The sequence below is a fragment of the Rhinolophus sinicus genome, chromosome 3, assembly GCF_057876585.1.
Source record: "Rhinolophus sinicus isolate RSI-liver-muscle chromosome 3, RSI-T2T, whole genome shotgun sequence".
Lineage (NCBI taxonomy): Eukaryota > Metazoa > Chordata > Mammalia > Chiroptera > Rhinolophidae > Rhinolophus > Rhinolophus sinicus.
Window position 1 is genome coordinate 145,842,144 of NC_142503.1, and position 16,686 is coordinate 145,858,829.

The window sequence follows — 16,686 nt, forward strand, 5'->3', positions numbered from 1 at the left end:
GGAATGAGCTAAGCATTTATCTCAAGTTATGGGGGAAACAGCAAAATTAATCCAAAAAATATAGAAACAATAATAAATTAAGAATAGGAGTTAATTAAATAAGACACATAGATCAATGGAACAGAATAGAGAGCCCAGAAATAAATCCACGCCTATATGGTCTTTTAATCTACGACAAAGGAAGCAAGAATTAACACTGGGGTAACGACACTCTATTTAATAAATGGTGCTGGGAAAACATGGAAAAAAAATGAAACTGGACCACCTTCTTACGCCACATACAAGAATAAACTAAAAATGGATTAAAGACTTCAATGTAAGACCTGACACCATAAAACTCCTAGAAGAAAATATAGGAAGTAAACTCTCAGACATTACCCTTAGTAATATTTTTAATGACATATCCCCTCAGGCAAACAAAACAAAAGAAAAAATAAACAAATGGGACTACATCAAACTAAAAAGTTTTTGCACAGCAAAGGAAACCATCAAGAAAACAAAAAGATATCCTACTGAATGGGAGAAAATATTTGCCAACGATACATCTGATAAGGGGTTAATATCAAAATTTATTTTAAAAAACTCATACAACTCAACACCGAAAGAACAAACAATCCAGTTAAAAAATGGGCTGAGAACATGAACAGACATTTCTTCAAAGAGGACAGATGGCCAATAGACATATGAAAAGATGCTCAATATCATTCTAATCATCAGAGAAATGCAAATAAAAACCACAATGAGATACCACCTCACTCCTGTCAGAATGGCTATCATCAATAAATCAACAAAGAACAAGTGCTGGTGAGGATGTAAAGAAAAGGGAACCCTCGTGCACTGTTGGTGGGATTGCAAATTGGTGCAGCCACTATGGAAAAAGTATGGAGGTTCCTCAAAAAATTAAAAGCAGAACTACCTTCTGACCCAGCAATTCCACTCCTGGGTATTTATCCAAAGAAATCCAAAACACTAATTCGAAAAAAATATATGCACCCCTATGTTTACTGCAGTGGTATTCACAATAACCAAGATAGGGAAACCAAAATGCCCATAACAGACAACTGGAAAAAAGAAATTGTGGTACATTTATACAATGGAGTGTTACTCTGCCATAAAAAAAAAAAAAAAAGAAATCTTACCATTTGAGACAATATGGATGGACCTAGAGGATATTACACTAAATTAAACAAGTCAGACTGAGAAAGACAAATACCATATGATCTCAGTTATATGTGGAATCTAAAGAACAGAATAAATGAGAAAACAAAACAGAAATAGACTCACAGATACAGAGAAAAAACTGATGGCTGCTAGATGGGAGGGAGATCGGGGAATGGTAGAGAAGGTGAGGGGATTATAAAGTACAAACTGGTAGTCACAAAATAGTCCTGGGGATGTGCCTTGCAATATAGGGAATATAATCAATAATGTTGTAAAGATTATACAGGGTGTCAGATGGGTACTGGACTTATTGGGGGGATCACTTCGTACATCATATAAATGCCTATCCACTGTACTGTACACCTGAAACAAATATAAAATAATACTGAATGTCAACTATAATTTTACACAGACACACACACACACACACACAGGAGGTCTGCCAATTAAGTCCGTGAATTTGTTGCAACAATGTTGCTAACGTTTTTTGGTATCAGAGGGATTATTCATGAATTTGTACCAAATGGACACTTAACCAAGTATACTATGTGGAAGTGCTGAAAAGGCTGCGTGAAAATGTTAGATGACCTGCAGTTTTCACCAACAATTCTTGGCTCTTGCATCACAATAATGCTCCAGCTCACATGGCACTGTCTGTGAGGGAGTTTTTAGCCAGTAAACAAATAACTGTATTGGAACACCCTCACTACTCACCTGATCTGGCCCCCAGTGACTTCTTTCTTTACCTGAAGATAAAGGAAAGATTGAAAGGAAGACATTCTGATGACATTCAGGACATCAAGCGTAACATGACGACAGCTCTGATGGCCATTCTAGAAAAAAGTTCATAATTGCTTTGAAGGGTGGACTAGGCGCTGGCATCAGTGCATAGCTTCCCGAGGGGAGTATTTAGAAGGTGACCGTAGTGATATTCAGGAATGAGGCATGTAGCATTTTTTCTAGGATGAGTTTGTGAACTTAATTGTCATACCTCATGCGTGAGTGTGCGTGTGTGTGTGTGTGTGTGTGTGTGTGTGTGTGTGTGAGAGAGAGATGGTATATAAAGCACAGCATAGGGAATATAGTCAATGGTATTATAATAGCTGTGTACAATGTCAGAGGGGTACTAGACTTGGGGCGGAGTCATCACTCTGTGAGGGGTGTAAATGACTAATCATGATGTTGTTTTTGTACACCTGAAACCAATAAAAAAAGTTAAATGCAATAGAAAATATATAACACAGAGAACTAATAAAGTTAAAAGTAAGTTATTTTAAAAGATTAATAAAGTTGATAAAGTTCTATTGAAGAAAATGAGAAAGCACAAATAATCAATGGCAGTAATGAGAAAAGAAGCAGCCCAACAAACGCTACAGACATTAAAGATAATAAGAGCTTGCTGTGAACAATTTTAAACTAATAACTCTGAAAACCTGTGCAAAAGAATAAGTTCTTAGAAAAATAACAACCCAAAACTCAGTAAGGAAAAAGATACAGATAACATTCTCAAATCAATATAAGCCTCCTCCATGAGGCCTTGGTCCAATTTACCAAAATGTTAACAGGGTGCAGTACATAAAAGATTGTACATAAAAGATAATTTTATCTTTCTTCTACATTTTTCAAATTATCTACAAGGGCATATGTTACTTTTTAAATTTTAAGAGGGGAAGGACTGGGAACCTTGGGTTCTAGTCTTCATTCTGCCGTAGGTCTAGCTGTGTGACTTTGATTAAATCATTTAATTCCTAGATATAAAATTCCTTTACTAGATCTAAATTGTAAAACATTTAATTTCATGTACCAATTTAACATAAAGAGAATATTAATCCTTCCACTTCAAAAAATATTGTCATTTCTATATACTAAGCACATACAACTGGACCTATTCAACACTGCTAGAAAGAAGGGCTACAGTTCAATTACCCTATTGCCAAAGTCATCACTTTGGTAGGTGACCCCAATTTAACTAGTTTATAGCTTATCACAACATACAGCATGTCCTCCTGTACAACAGGGCATGTTTAATAGCTGGTTTACCTTATGGGTATACGCAATGCTGGGCGCTCAAATATTTTTTGAATGAAGGCTAACCAGGAAGTTATGTTAATCAAAATTCTACTGGGGAATGGAAACTTTCCTTTTCAGTTTCCTTTTTACTTTCTATATTTCAACATTGTTTGAATTATGAGTTTTTTATAATGCAGATATTACATTAATAATTTTTTAAACAAAATATTTGACTTCTTTAGGGTTTTCTTCTTTTTGTTTTTAATGACAAAATTGGACATTTGATTTTATCTATATAAAATTTTTCCAGCATAAAATTATGACAGTCATATTTGAATGCTCCATTTGTCTATGTATTGGCACATTCTTAAAATTACTTTTTCAAGAGAATCTTGCTTCTGTTGAAGAATATTCCTTTGGCTGAGTTCAGTTTACCAAATGTGGCAGCTAGTACTAAATCATGTCTTTGTCAGGCTCATCAATTTTCAATTCCAGGCCCAGATCAGCTGACTGTAAAACATGTAACTCTTAAAGTACAGAATCACTACACTCCGGGTATTAGGTTAATTTTCAATTGTTTATGTATTAAAGTGTTTCAAAATCATAAAATTTGAGAACAGCTTGATGGGCACAGTCTGTCAATTCTTCCCAATACATTAATATACCCCATCCTTGAATTAAACCAGACCAGCAAAGCTTTATACCTGGATTGTATTATATAAGCTCTCTCTGCCCTCATCCTATAAAACCCATTTACCTAAACACGGACTAATGCCACTGACCTATATGAAGAGGTAGTATAAAAACTAGCCTTATAAAAGTGGTCACTATGTTTACCATAAGACTGTTTTGTATTGTACTAAGTGTCCTTTATATTTATTAACTTATTGGGTGCCTTTTTGTACCCAAGAAATTTTTGTTCCAGGTGCTAAAGAAACAGCAGTAAAGGGCATTGAAGGCACATGGGTCTTCACTCCAAGTGAAAAGAAAGAAATCACTTGAAAGTTTTGAACAAGGGACTAACAAAATTTGATTTACAGTTATGTGCCATATAACATTTCAGTCAACAACAGACCTAATATATGACAGTGATCCTATAACATTATAATGGAGCTAAATAATTCCTGTCGCCTAGTGATGATGTAACCGTGCTCTTAATGCCACAGCTCAACACATTACTCATGTGTTTGTGGTGATGCTATTGTAAACAAATCTAATGCACTGCCAGTCATATTAAAAGTATAGCATTATTTTAGCGTGTATTCTTTCTACTTATAAAAATTTTTTTTTCTGTAAAACAGTATGCCATATTACGCGGGCAGCAGCTTCATACATCTTGTGTTTACTCCCATCTCTTAACTGCATCATTTTCTCTTGGGCTTGATTTAATCTCCTGTGTCTAGAGTAACATACTGTACAGGCTTGTAGCCTGGGAACAACAGGCTATACCATATAACCTAGGTGTGTAGTAGGCTGTACCATCTAGGTTTGTGTAAGTGCACTCAACGATGTTCACACAATGACAAAAATCACAAAAATGACACATTCCTCAGAATGTGTCCATCATTAAGCATCACCTGACTGTATTTTAACAGGATCATTCTGGCTACTATGTTGAGAATAAACTGAAGGAGGATAAGACTAAAGGCAGACAAGGCAAGGAGCTCTGTTAAGAGCCTACCGCCATAATCCTGGTAAGAGATGATGGTGTTTTGGACCAGGGTGGTAGCAGTACAAAGGATGAGAAATGGTCAGATTCTGACTGCCAGAATTTGCCAATATTAGCTATGGGGAGTAAATAAAAGGAAAGAGTAAAAGAATCCAAGGGAACTGAAAATGAAGTAGCCATTTACTGATTAGGAAAGGCAGAAGGAGAATGTTCTGAGGATGGGGACTCAGAAGTAGCTGTTATTCAAGAGGATAGATGTCAAAGAAACAGCTGGCTATAGAAATCTGGAACCAGGCTGAGAAGGAGCAGTGAAGAAAGGTGGAGGAAAACCAGGAGAGCTACATGAAGAAAGTATTTCAATAAAGAAGAAAAAACAATTTTACAGCAAAAGAGAAACTGCTAGAGCAATGCCCTTGAGTGGATAACAGGGCATGCGAACTAGGGTTTCTCACAACTTCGACATTGGGGCTGAATAATTCTTCATTGTGGGGGGTCTGTCCTGTGCATTGCAGGACATTTATCAGGATTTCTGGCCTCTCCCCACTAAACGCGAGTCCTCCCTGCCAACCGGGTCACAATCAAAAATGTCTCCACACATTGCCAAATGTCCCCGAGGGGGTAAAATCACTCCCAGTTTAAAACCACTGGTATAAATGGAGGAACAGGCCTTTGCTGGAAACATAATTCACCTACATAAAAGGAATGATGGAAGATACTATGGGTAGAATACATGATAATTTGAATTGTCTCCTTCTGTTAGATCTTTCTAAGTACAGATACAGTTATGGCCAGACAACACATCACAAAACCAGCCCTCACTCCTAGGAAAATGTTGGCATTTTACCATAGAAGCTAATTATGTCTTTGAACTGAGTCTAAGCCAAAACTTTCTTGTGTTTTTGGGGTTCATCTATGCCCTTTTGCATAATGCCCACATAGTCTCAGGTTTCCTGAGTTTCTCCTAAAATCACAGGATGAAAATATCATGATTTGTTATGAATTAAATTAAATGTGATTATTCCTGAGAGGGTTCAATTTTTAAAGGAAGTGGCCTAAAAGGAAAAAAATCTTCAGTAACAACATAGAAGGATATTATTTATGGTTTTCAAATCATCCCACCAAATTATCATACAGTAAAATGTTTAAAGGAGTCTTGCTCTATTCATTGACCCCTTTAAACCTACTGACTTCTCTATCAGAGGGATATAAGATAACCATCTTATTTTTTACGTATTTATGATGGGGGGAGTGCATTAAAGGAGCCCTTAGCAATCATGAAATGAGAAGGTTTGAGAATAACAAGTGCAGGCAATTGGTTTTACGTATAAACATCAAATCGCAGGGTTACATGAACTTATCACTAGGAAAGTACAGTCATACCACCTGTGTAAGTTGCACCTGTTTCATCAATTATAGGTCAATCCTGTTACATCATAAGTGAGGGTTCCAGAGAAAAAATCTAATGCAAAGAATTCTACAAACTTAAAAAGACTGAAAAACCCTAAAACTTCTATTAAAATATTTGGCTTCCGAACTTATTTAAAAAACAACCCACAAGCTAGAAGAGCCTTACTAAATCTAAATTACAGATATTCTCTATTATCCCTTTTTAAATACTGCTTTTTCCTATCACAGAAGGAAATTAAATTGGTCAGACATGACTTTTTTCCCACTGCACCACTGTGGTTGTAACCCAACATGCTGTGTTCTTTTTGATGATTAGACACTAAGATTCTGATTTGCTCTAAAAATTTCCCAAGATCCAAGGTAAGATACTGATTATAATTTGTAAAGTCATCTTTCAAATACCCAAAATCATAAGAACAGAAAGTAAAGGAGTAAATATGTTTAGAGGGTGGAGAACCCTAACGCCATTACACTAGCCCATCGCCCACTCTCCTCGTACACTGCATGTGACAGTTACAGGCAACTACCAGCAACCAAAGCTGAGGAGACAATCATAAACAAGAGCCTCCTTCTCGACTGTGAGCCCAGAGACCCACTACTTCATAAACTCTCTGTATGACTTATACCCTGAGCCAGAAAGGAGGAGGTCAGGCTCCCTGACCATAAAGTCTGACCAACAGGTCTGAAAATTAAGTTCGCGAACTTGTTGCAACAATATTTCTACTCTTTTCTGATATCAGAGGGCTTATTCATTATGAATTTGTACCAACTGCACAAACAGTTAGCCAAGTTTACTATTTGGAAGTGCTAAAAGGCTGCGTGAAAAAGATAGATGACCTGAACTTTTCACCAACAATTCATGGCTCTTGCATCAGGACACTGCACCAGCTCACACGGCACTGTCTATGAGGGAGTTTTTAGGCAGGAAACAAATAACTGTATTGGAACACCCTCCCTACTAACCTGATCTGGCCCTCAATGACTTCTTTCTTTACCTGAAGATAAAGGAAATATTGAAAGCAAGACATTTGGATTACATTCAGGACATCAAGGGTAATACAATGACAACTCTGATGGCCATTCAAGAAAAAGAGTTCCAAAATTGCTTTGAAGGGTGGACTAGGCTCTGGCATCAGTGCATAGCTTCCCAAGGGGAGTAGTTCGAAGTGACCATAGTGATACTCAGCAATGAGGGATGCAGCACTTTTTCTAGGATGAGTTCACGAACTTAACTGTCCTACCTCGTACAAGTGGAGGGGAATTGTACAACAGACTCCAAACCTATAACTTCACCACAAGCACTGTATGTTTCTGGTCCACTTTCTCATTTATCCCTTGGAAATCTCTAAAGAAGCTGATATAATGCTCATTTGAGATCTGAACACTTAGTACCTAATTTAAGAACCTCATTTTATAGATGAAAAACCTAAACGAGTTTTATTGATTTAGTCAAGGTCATGTAAGTCATTGGTCTCTGACCTCCCTTTTCTGAAAAGGCATCAGTCAAGACTATACCTGAGTTTCTGAGTAGCTGCTGGGAGTCTGGGAGTCTTCTCACTACAGGTAGAGTGGCTAATTAACAATCTACTCGAGGACATAAGAAAAAACTTCTATAACCTCACATACACCTACAGGCTGACACCAAACACAACCCCACAAACTGAAAGACATCAATTTAAATAAACAAGAAGCCACTCTCCAAGAACAGGCCAATTTGCTTGGAAAACAAATCCATTCTAAATTCTTGCTTCTGTCTTCCCCTTTACTCTCAACAAAGGCTGTTAATAGGTGTGAGTTGTTATACCTACACAAAAATTATGGTGAATGTTTAAATTTTTAAAAAATTTACTACAGTAAAAGACACACTACCATTAATGCCCCTCAAAACACTCCCCCCACCTCGCTTCGAACACACTTATCCCATCATTCTTGCCACTTTCTGAAGCAGTTCTGGAAGTCCTCTTTTATGAGTATCTTTAGTTGCACTGTAGTGGCTGCCTTGATGTCCTGAATCAATTCAAAACATTTACCTTTCACGGTCATTTTGACTTTGGGGAAGAGCCAGAAGTCTCGTGGTGCCAGATCCGGTGAATAAGGTAGATGAGGACACACCATAATGTTTTTGACAGAAATTGCTGTACCAGAAGCAACGTGTGACACGGAGCCTTTTCGTTGTGATCACAAAATACAGTGAATGATGCTGCCGAGTGCCATGCAACGGAAAGGCAGGGATCTTCTATATGGGAGGCGGTATGTGGAACCTTGGTAACAATGTCTGACAAGTTTCAACTTGTTCGGTGCTGTCAGTCGAGTGTGAGCTACATTTGAGTGAAGGTGTATTTTAAAATGTGTGATAAATCATCCTCCATCGTGACAACGCTCCACGCCACACATTGCTTCTGGTATGGCAATTTCTGTCAAATAAAAACATCATGGTGTGTCCTCATCCACTGGATCTGGCACGGTGCAACTTCTGGCTCTTTCCCAAAATCACAATGATTCAGGACATCGAGGCAGCCACGACAGCACAACTAAAGATACTCACGAAAGAGGACTTCCAGAACTGCTTCAGAAAGTGACAAGAATGATGGGATAGGTGTGTTTGAAGTGAGGGGGAGTATTTTGAGGGTGATTAATGGCAATGTGTCTTTCACCATAAGAAATTTTTTATTTAAATATTCACCGTATTGTTTCGTCACACCTCATATAGATAACCAGCCTGTACAGAAGCATTTTTCTGTGCAACTCCCCAGTTCCCCTAGCCAAAGGTGATCTATTATTCCTTTTGAATTCTCATAGAATTTAAGTGCCTAAAAATACCACACAGCTGGCCAGCTGTGGTTAAGTACAGATCTTAACTCTACTATTAGATTAAGGTTACCACAATTTTTTAATAAATTCCCTGAAATCAGAACTATGTTTTTTTGTTTTAATCTCCATAGAGTCTCGCACACCTATGTGTTCAAAACAACACTTGCTAAATGTATAAACAGGCTGATCATTTTCAACGTTTGGTGTTGCCACTCCATAGGACTAGAATATTATACTACAGTTGAATTAAAATATATCTAAATGCCAGAAAAAGAGGTCATATAAGCATTATCTTCTAACTTTTAAATTAATGTTTTTTTCATTCTTTACTAACCTGGTGACTTTAAAAAAAAAAACCAACAACAAAAGTCAAGAAATGTCAGAATACAGCTAAGTTTTCCTAAAAAGCTATGGGTATTGTTTGCAAATTATATTTTTCAACACTCTAAGGGTGTTTGCTATTTAATAAGAAAATCCTGTGTTTTTAAAAAACCACTTTTGTGAAGGAGTTTATCCTTCATATCACACCATTATACCCATTCTACCCAATAATTTATCCTTTCTGTCACACCATTCCTTGGCTTTTGTTGTTCTTGCCATCCAGAAAGGTCTAATACCACTCCGTCTTTTCAAATGTCAATCTGTGAAATCTTTTATCTTCCCAACTACATGTGATCTCTTTTATTTGCGTTACATTATAATTATGTACATCCTTTTTAATCTTTGCCAGTATAAGCTCCCTGAGAGTAGAAATGACTCACTAATTTTTGTAAACTTTGATCAATGTGTTGAATTCACATCAGATTGGAATGACATCAACTGCTCCTATCTGCCTGAAAATATAGTTTGCATCCCTTAATGCCAAATGGTGAAAATTTTTAAATTATATTAATAATCATCATGTACGATCATTTTAATGCTTACAAAAAAAATAACTAAGGACTATTTTTCAGGAAAGTAATAAACAATATCAGTAAGGAAAAATTTACACTATCTGTTGCATTAAGCCTTCAAACATCCACCTATCTATAAGAATGTAGTTGGAAATGTCAATGTCTCAATGGCAAAATAAAACACAAGAAAGCAATTACATGGTAGAAGATCATCTCCTTGTACTATCTGGGACCTGACTTTTGTAGGATTAACAGTATTTCCAGAACTTAGATATTACAATGAAAAGAAAAGAATGTTTCAAAAGGTGATACATACAACTATATTTATAAAATCACAATTGTTTTTTAAAAACTGCTTATTACCAAAACTCAAGTGAAAACCATCAACTAGTGAAAACGTAGCACTAGAAGGACACACATCATTAAGACAATCCATTACAAACTGCATCACCATGTCAACATAGCACAGATTGGACCATATTGACATAACCTAGCAGTCATTCACAGTCCAGCAAATCACACCACCCACCAGGCACAGCACTATATATATAACATGCTGTTTTTCAATTGCAACGTCATGAACATTTCAAATTCCTTTTGCAACAATTCCTTTTCAAAAACTTTGTTTATAGAATCCTAAGTAAATGATCTACCATATTTTGAAAAGGTCCTCAGGTTATTATTGGCTAAGAACCACTAGCTATCTGCAAGACAGTCTTTCCTTGTACACTGGCCATGTCTAGGCCTTCCACAAACATACACACCCTTCAGAGCAAGAACTCTGATAGGAAAGAAACACTACAGAAAAAACTCACCGGTCAGAAGTCACAAGACCTTCATTCCAGTCCTGGCTGGTCCCCTTTTTTAGTCATCTGACCCAGAACTCAAGTTTTTTCATCTGACTGCTATACAAACTAAATAGCATGTTCTCTGTAAAGGAGATACACTTTTTTAAATTTTTTATTTTACTATACTAGTATGGGCATTTAAATAGTTGTTAGTTAATTCTAGAGTACTTAAAAACAACTTGTCATCATTTCATCATTTCTTTTAAAGCAAATCTGTTCTTCATAGAGTCCAAAAGGTCATTTCTAGTTCAAGGCAAAATTATAACGGGATCAGTGTATTCAAAACTAACTATTAAAATGAGACAGTGTGCAGCATGGGTTTGTAAGGCCAAAGGCATTACAAGTAATCAGTGTCATAGGTAAGCATCCTAAACCAGGTAAATTCTGAGTGCTATTTAGGAAACTGAAAAGGATTCTCTTGTTGCAACATAAAAATGTAGGCTAGAGTAAAATTAGTTATGTCTACAGCAGAAGTATATATAATCAAATATGAAGTCAAAGATGGCAGAAGAATATCTGACAAGTTTAAATTTCCTAACATAGCTATTAGGAACAACTACATATTATTGAATCCAGAATTTGGTGAAATGGTATTGGAAGAAAATGATCCCAGCAGCTGTGTGAAGGATGAGCTGAAGTGATCAGATCAGTGTCAGGAAAACCAGTTTGGAAGCTGTCATATCATATTAACTACAAATAAGGTTGTATAAGGTAGTAAGTGAGGACATGAAAAGGGATAAATCTGATAGATACTGCAGAGAGTCAGCTAGACTTGGTGACAGGTTGAATTGGGGAGGTGGAAAAAGATATGACAATGATTCCAAGGACCTCGTCAAGAGTGGCCTACAGCATAACCACACCTGGCAGCACTCACAATTCTCACACTGGCTTTTCCAGACTGCATCTAAATCTGTTTAGTGCTATATGCCAGGCCCGCAGTAAGACTTTAGAGGAAAACAGTTCCACTTTAGATGAAAATAGAAAATTACCGCCACAATAGTGTGGAAATACCCCATAATCCAAAGTTCCAGATTTGTTTCTTCATGGAGGAAGCCTGTTCTAACACTGAGGAACTTCTTCCCCACCTACACAATTAGTGGAGAGGGAAATTTCTTCTCTCTATGCCCCAAATATCCTCTACACACTTGAAGTCCAGGCTCAATATTATATAGATCTTTTAGGTCACATGTACACAAAACACAGATAACACTATATTGATAGAAAAGGGTGTAACAATACAAGTCAGGCAAATTATATTTTTAAAGGGTTCATTCTAAACTGGCACAAAGCCAAGCTAATTACATTTAAAAACTAAAATGGCCAAAAAGCAATCTTACAGAATTATTTTTAATGTATCATACTGGCAAATTCTGTTCCAGAATGCATTGTGCTTCATGATTCTGCAGTTTTGCTGGATATTTCTGCAGCTTTAAAAACATGCTGTTGGAAAGCAGACAGCAGATCAGTGTTTCCCTATCTAAAAAGCACACCATTATGCTATTTCCAATTTTATCAAGCAAAATGGTTATCAATACAATGTGTAGTTAATTGAGGTCTCATTGCCTACAATTCCTTCTAATGAGGACCATGTATAAATTTAATACAAAAAAAAGGAACTCGTGTTAATCCATGGGAGTGTATCTATGGGTAAAAGAAGCTCCAGGGCTTGGTTTGAATTAGCTTATACTAACATCCCATTCTCAAAAAGGACTGATTCATCCACGCTCGTTGAGAAACATGTCTATTTCATCTAGCTTTTAAGGAGGTTCTAACATGTTATTGTTTACATACTTTACTCGCACGAACAAGAAAAAGGCATAACATTTTCACATTGCCTTAGCTTAAAAAACCCAGCCTACCTTGCAAACGGATTAAAATATCACCGAAGGTTACCATACAGTGATCTCGTGATAAATAAGAGCTCTCCAGGCCACTGTCACGCGAACCCTTCCATTCTAAATTTTTCAGGGTCAGAGAACGAATTTTTCTACTTTCTGCGGGGAATTAAAATTCTGCTTATCAGGAGATAGAGGGCTGGGTCGAGTTTAAAGCCGCAGGCTCCGGCGTCTCCTCGCTGCCCTATACACTGTAAGCAGGGGGAGCTCAGCGCATCGGTATCGCCTCCAAGCTCCGAGTCATGACCAAGTCTCTTTGCCTCCACGCCAATAGCAGGTGCGAAACGGACACACTGGGATTTCCGAGGTTGCAACCATCTTCCTCCACGGCAGACCAGGGGCCGCCCTAGGAGAGGAACCTTCTAGTCTAGCACCCTGGGAGCCCGTTTGCTGAGGGCGGACAGTGCGGTGAATTTCTAATCCTTTCCCCTGACGGGTAATTAATTTCCTATACCAGCCGCAGGACTCGGACTCGCAGTCGCACGCCCCCTCCGCCCTTAAATGAGCTGCAGAGGGAGAGCGAGTGGGGGCCCATCAATACCTCGCAGCCCCCGGGGGAGGCGTGGGCACTGGACAACGGGTCTCGGCCCCCGCGTCTGGACCCCGGTCCCTCCCCCTCTGGGTCACGGACGCCGCTCACCGTGAAGGGGACATCCCCGACGCTGCCCACGGAGTAGCAGTTGTCTCCAGGGTTGACAGCACCAGTGAGGACCTGATGCAGATGCATTTCCGAAGCCCAGACTGGCCAGAAGAATGCAAGAGAGGCTCCAGGAGCCTCGCGCCCGGCCCTCCTCCGGCCTCAAGAGCACTCCCCTCTCCGCCTCCCTCAGGACCCACCGCGCGGCGCCTCTGGCTTATCGCCTGGCCCCTCTTTTGCCTCCCACCCGCTTCTTCCCAGCCATAGGAGATCCTCAACCACCGCCGCCCAGATCGCCGCTCGGCGGCGGAAATGCCCGGATGCTCCCACTGCCTGCTGCACCGGCGCACAAATGCGGGAGGAGGGCAAAGGGTGCGTGTGAGGCGGGGGAGCGCTGGGGCTAACGCGCAAGCCGGGCGCGTGCTAGAAGGGACGCTCCGCCCGAGGGAGATGGGCGGCGCGCACGCCCACCCGGCGGGGCGTGATGGTCGAGTGGGAGGGTAAAACCCTCCTCCAGCCGCAAAGCTCTTGGCTCAGTCCTTCTCCCCGCCCCACGTTTGCGCGTGCGCGCGCAGTGGTTTCCAGGGCAATTGCGCGCAGCGTGCGGACCCTTGGCCCGGGACTGCGCGCGCAGACGTGCGGGAGTTCCCTCGGAGCCTCCGGGCCGCGGCCGCTGGGGGGCGGGAGCGTGGGCGGGGCAAGGGCGGGGCTCCAAGCCACTCAGCTGTCCAAGTCTGGGGAAACACCGCGAGTCTGTTTTTGCTGAGTGTTAAATCCACTCCCAAATACACTGCATAATGGTCAGTGCATTTGAGCTCTGAAGAACACCCGTCATCGGGAAATTCCACCTAGGGAATTCTGAAATCCCTTAGGGCTTTTTTTCAAAGTACAGTACGTGAGATATTTTATTTTACATAAACAATAAAGGCATCTTGATACCTGAAGATGCACTCCTCTGACAGCAAATTATTTTGCTCCCATCTTTTGTCACAGTCGTTCTAGACAGCGAAAGGGCCCCCTAGAGACGGGTGTCTCCTCTATGCATTTTGTTTTCTTACGTAATGTTTTGGATTCGCAGAATCGCCTGATTTTTCCAGACTGTCTGCTAAACTTTGAGTGGTTGAAACAGGGATCAGATCCCTGCTCCAGGTCAATTCATCACAAATTTTGAGTCTATACTGTGGATGAGTCACTGGGGCAAGGAAATAGAAGGGATACCAAGGCACAACTATCTACAAAACCAGGCAGACGCCAAGTGTTAATGATTAAGACACAAAAGTCTATGCACCACAAAAAAGGAAGAATACTTTTGACTAAGCGGATGGGATAAAGTGTTATGGAGATGCTGACATAAACAATCCGTGAATTTTGGCAGGCTGAGATGGACAACCAACGCTGCATTCAAATAGAGAAAATAGCTTGTGCTAAGGATTAGAGGATGTGTTAGAGGAACAAAGATTAGATTGATGTTTGAAGTAGATATACAGGGTGGGGGAAGGAAATGGTAACGTAGTTAAAGAGATAAAAGGTATCCAAGAGGTAGCTCGTGGCCTGTCTGAAGGAGGAGAGTCTTAAATACTCCACTAAAAGCTTAGATTTCATTCTACATGGTGTGTGTGTGGTGGGGTGGGATGTGGGGGTCCATCAAATGTTTATACAGTCAAAACTGCTTTAGGAAGACGACTTTGTGAAGGATAATTGGGAATGGTGGGGAAGATGGCAAAGGCCTGGCTGAAATTAGTAATCTGTTCAGTAGAAAGGAGAAGGAGTCAAAGATAATCTCAATGACCTAAGGCATTTTCCTTTTTATTTAGTGGCATAACTGTTCCCCCAGTCAATCAGACTAGAAACCACAGAGCCACGTTTGGCTCCTTTCTCTCCTTCTGGCCCACATCTAAAGGTTTCTTTTCGAAGTCCCTAATTCATGTTCCTCATCATCCCCACTGCCAATTACCTTCATTTCAGACTTCATCGTTTCTCATTTAATTATCACAATACTCTAGCCTCCTAACTAGTCTGACTGCCTTCCATCTCTGCTCTCCAATCCATCCACTACACTGCAGCCAGACAAACCTTATAAAGGAAAAATTTCTCTGCTTAAATCTCCACTCCCAACAGGTTAAAGTCTAAACTCCTTAGCTTTGCTCACAAACCTGTTCATTCTGGTTTCTGCCTGATCTTCCCTCACAACTACTATGCTCCAGACCCACTGAGCTATTTGCTGTTTCCAGAGTGTGCTGTGTTCTTTTATGCTTCCTTGTTTTGGTTCATGCACTTTGCTCTGTCTGGAATGCCCCTCCTCCCCTTCTTGACCTGACAAACCACAAGTTAGTTTAAAAGTCACCTATTCAGTAAATCCTTCCTTGTCTATCCCCAAACACCTTGAGGCTTCCTCCTCTTGAAACACACATATCACATAGCAGTGTAAGTATTGGTTTGTTGGTCTGTTTCTTCTAGGGTTTTAAACATTTCAAACCAGGATCAGTATCTTATGTTCCTGTTTCCCCACATGCCTAAATCATAGTGCTTTATTTGCTGAAATGCAGGGTTTGAATGTGAATAAGAGCACTCAATTTTGCAAGAATTTATGGGGTAAAAAGTAATTACATTATACATGTATTTATTTGTGTTTGTGACAGTATTTAAATGATTTTACAGTGGTTTTGTGAAGGGAAGTATTATATGCTCATGTTAATATAGTATATACTATGCACAATGTATTGGGTTCAAGGAAATCACAGGTTCTATGTATTTAATTATATGCTGTAATTAAGTATATACTGCTAATCATGAATCAAGGTACTAAGCCACATAGCTAAAAGAAGTATTAACATATAGTGAAAATACAACAGACAACAAAACACACACACATATGAGTAAATGAAACCCGATTCTATGCATTAAGTACCATGAAGGCACTTCATACATATATATACATACATACTTATATATATGTGTATATATATATATATATATATATATATATATATATATATAGAGAGAGAGAGAGAGAGAGAGAGAGAGAACATATCAGTTAAAAATGGTATAAAGCAAGTAATAAATTTAAATAAATTCCTTTGCAAGACGGTTTAATACATGGAGACAAACATTTCAGTAAAAACTGAAGCAAAACATACAGCAAAATAATAAATTTGAAGAAATTCCAACATCATGCTCATACTTAGAATAAAGGCAAATATTTTACTAAGTATTAATACACATTGAATAACAGGAAAAATTGAATATGTGTGATAGAAGCTAGTATTTTAGTGGATAGTAGCTGCATAACAAGAAATGAACACTGTTTCTGTGTCATAAAGATTTTCATCTTCACCCTCAAAGCTTAACGAAATAT

At 39.1% G+C, this 16,686-nt stretch overlaps 1 protein-coding gene across 8 annotated transcripts in view; it reads right to left on the reverse strand.

Annotated features, from left to right (window-relative positions):
• The window catches only part of DMXL2 (Dmx like 2), a 123,273-nt gene extending 109,535 nt beyond the window's left edge, over positions 1-13,738 (reverse strand). For 4 of the 8 annotated variants that reach the window (XM_088797207.1, XM_088797203.1, XM_088797206.1 and 1 more), the window contains exon 1: positions 13,335-13,738. In XM_088797207.1, the coding sequence (XP_088653333.1) occupies positions 13,335-13,421 (87 nt within the window). In that variant the 5' untranslated portion in view covers positions 13,422-13,738. The remainder of the gene's footprint in view (positions 1-13,334) is intronic. The other 4 variants (XM_088797205.1, XM_088797201.1, XM_088797204.1 and 1 more) reach the window with 1 other exon arrangement.
• Between the last annotated feature and the right edge of the window lie 2,948 nt (positions 13,739-16,686).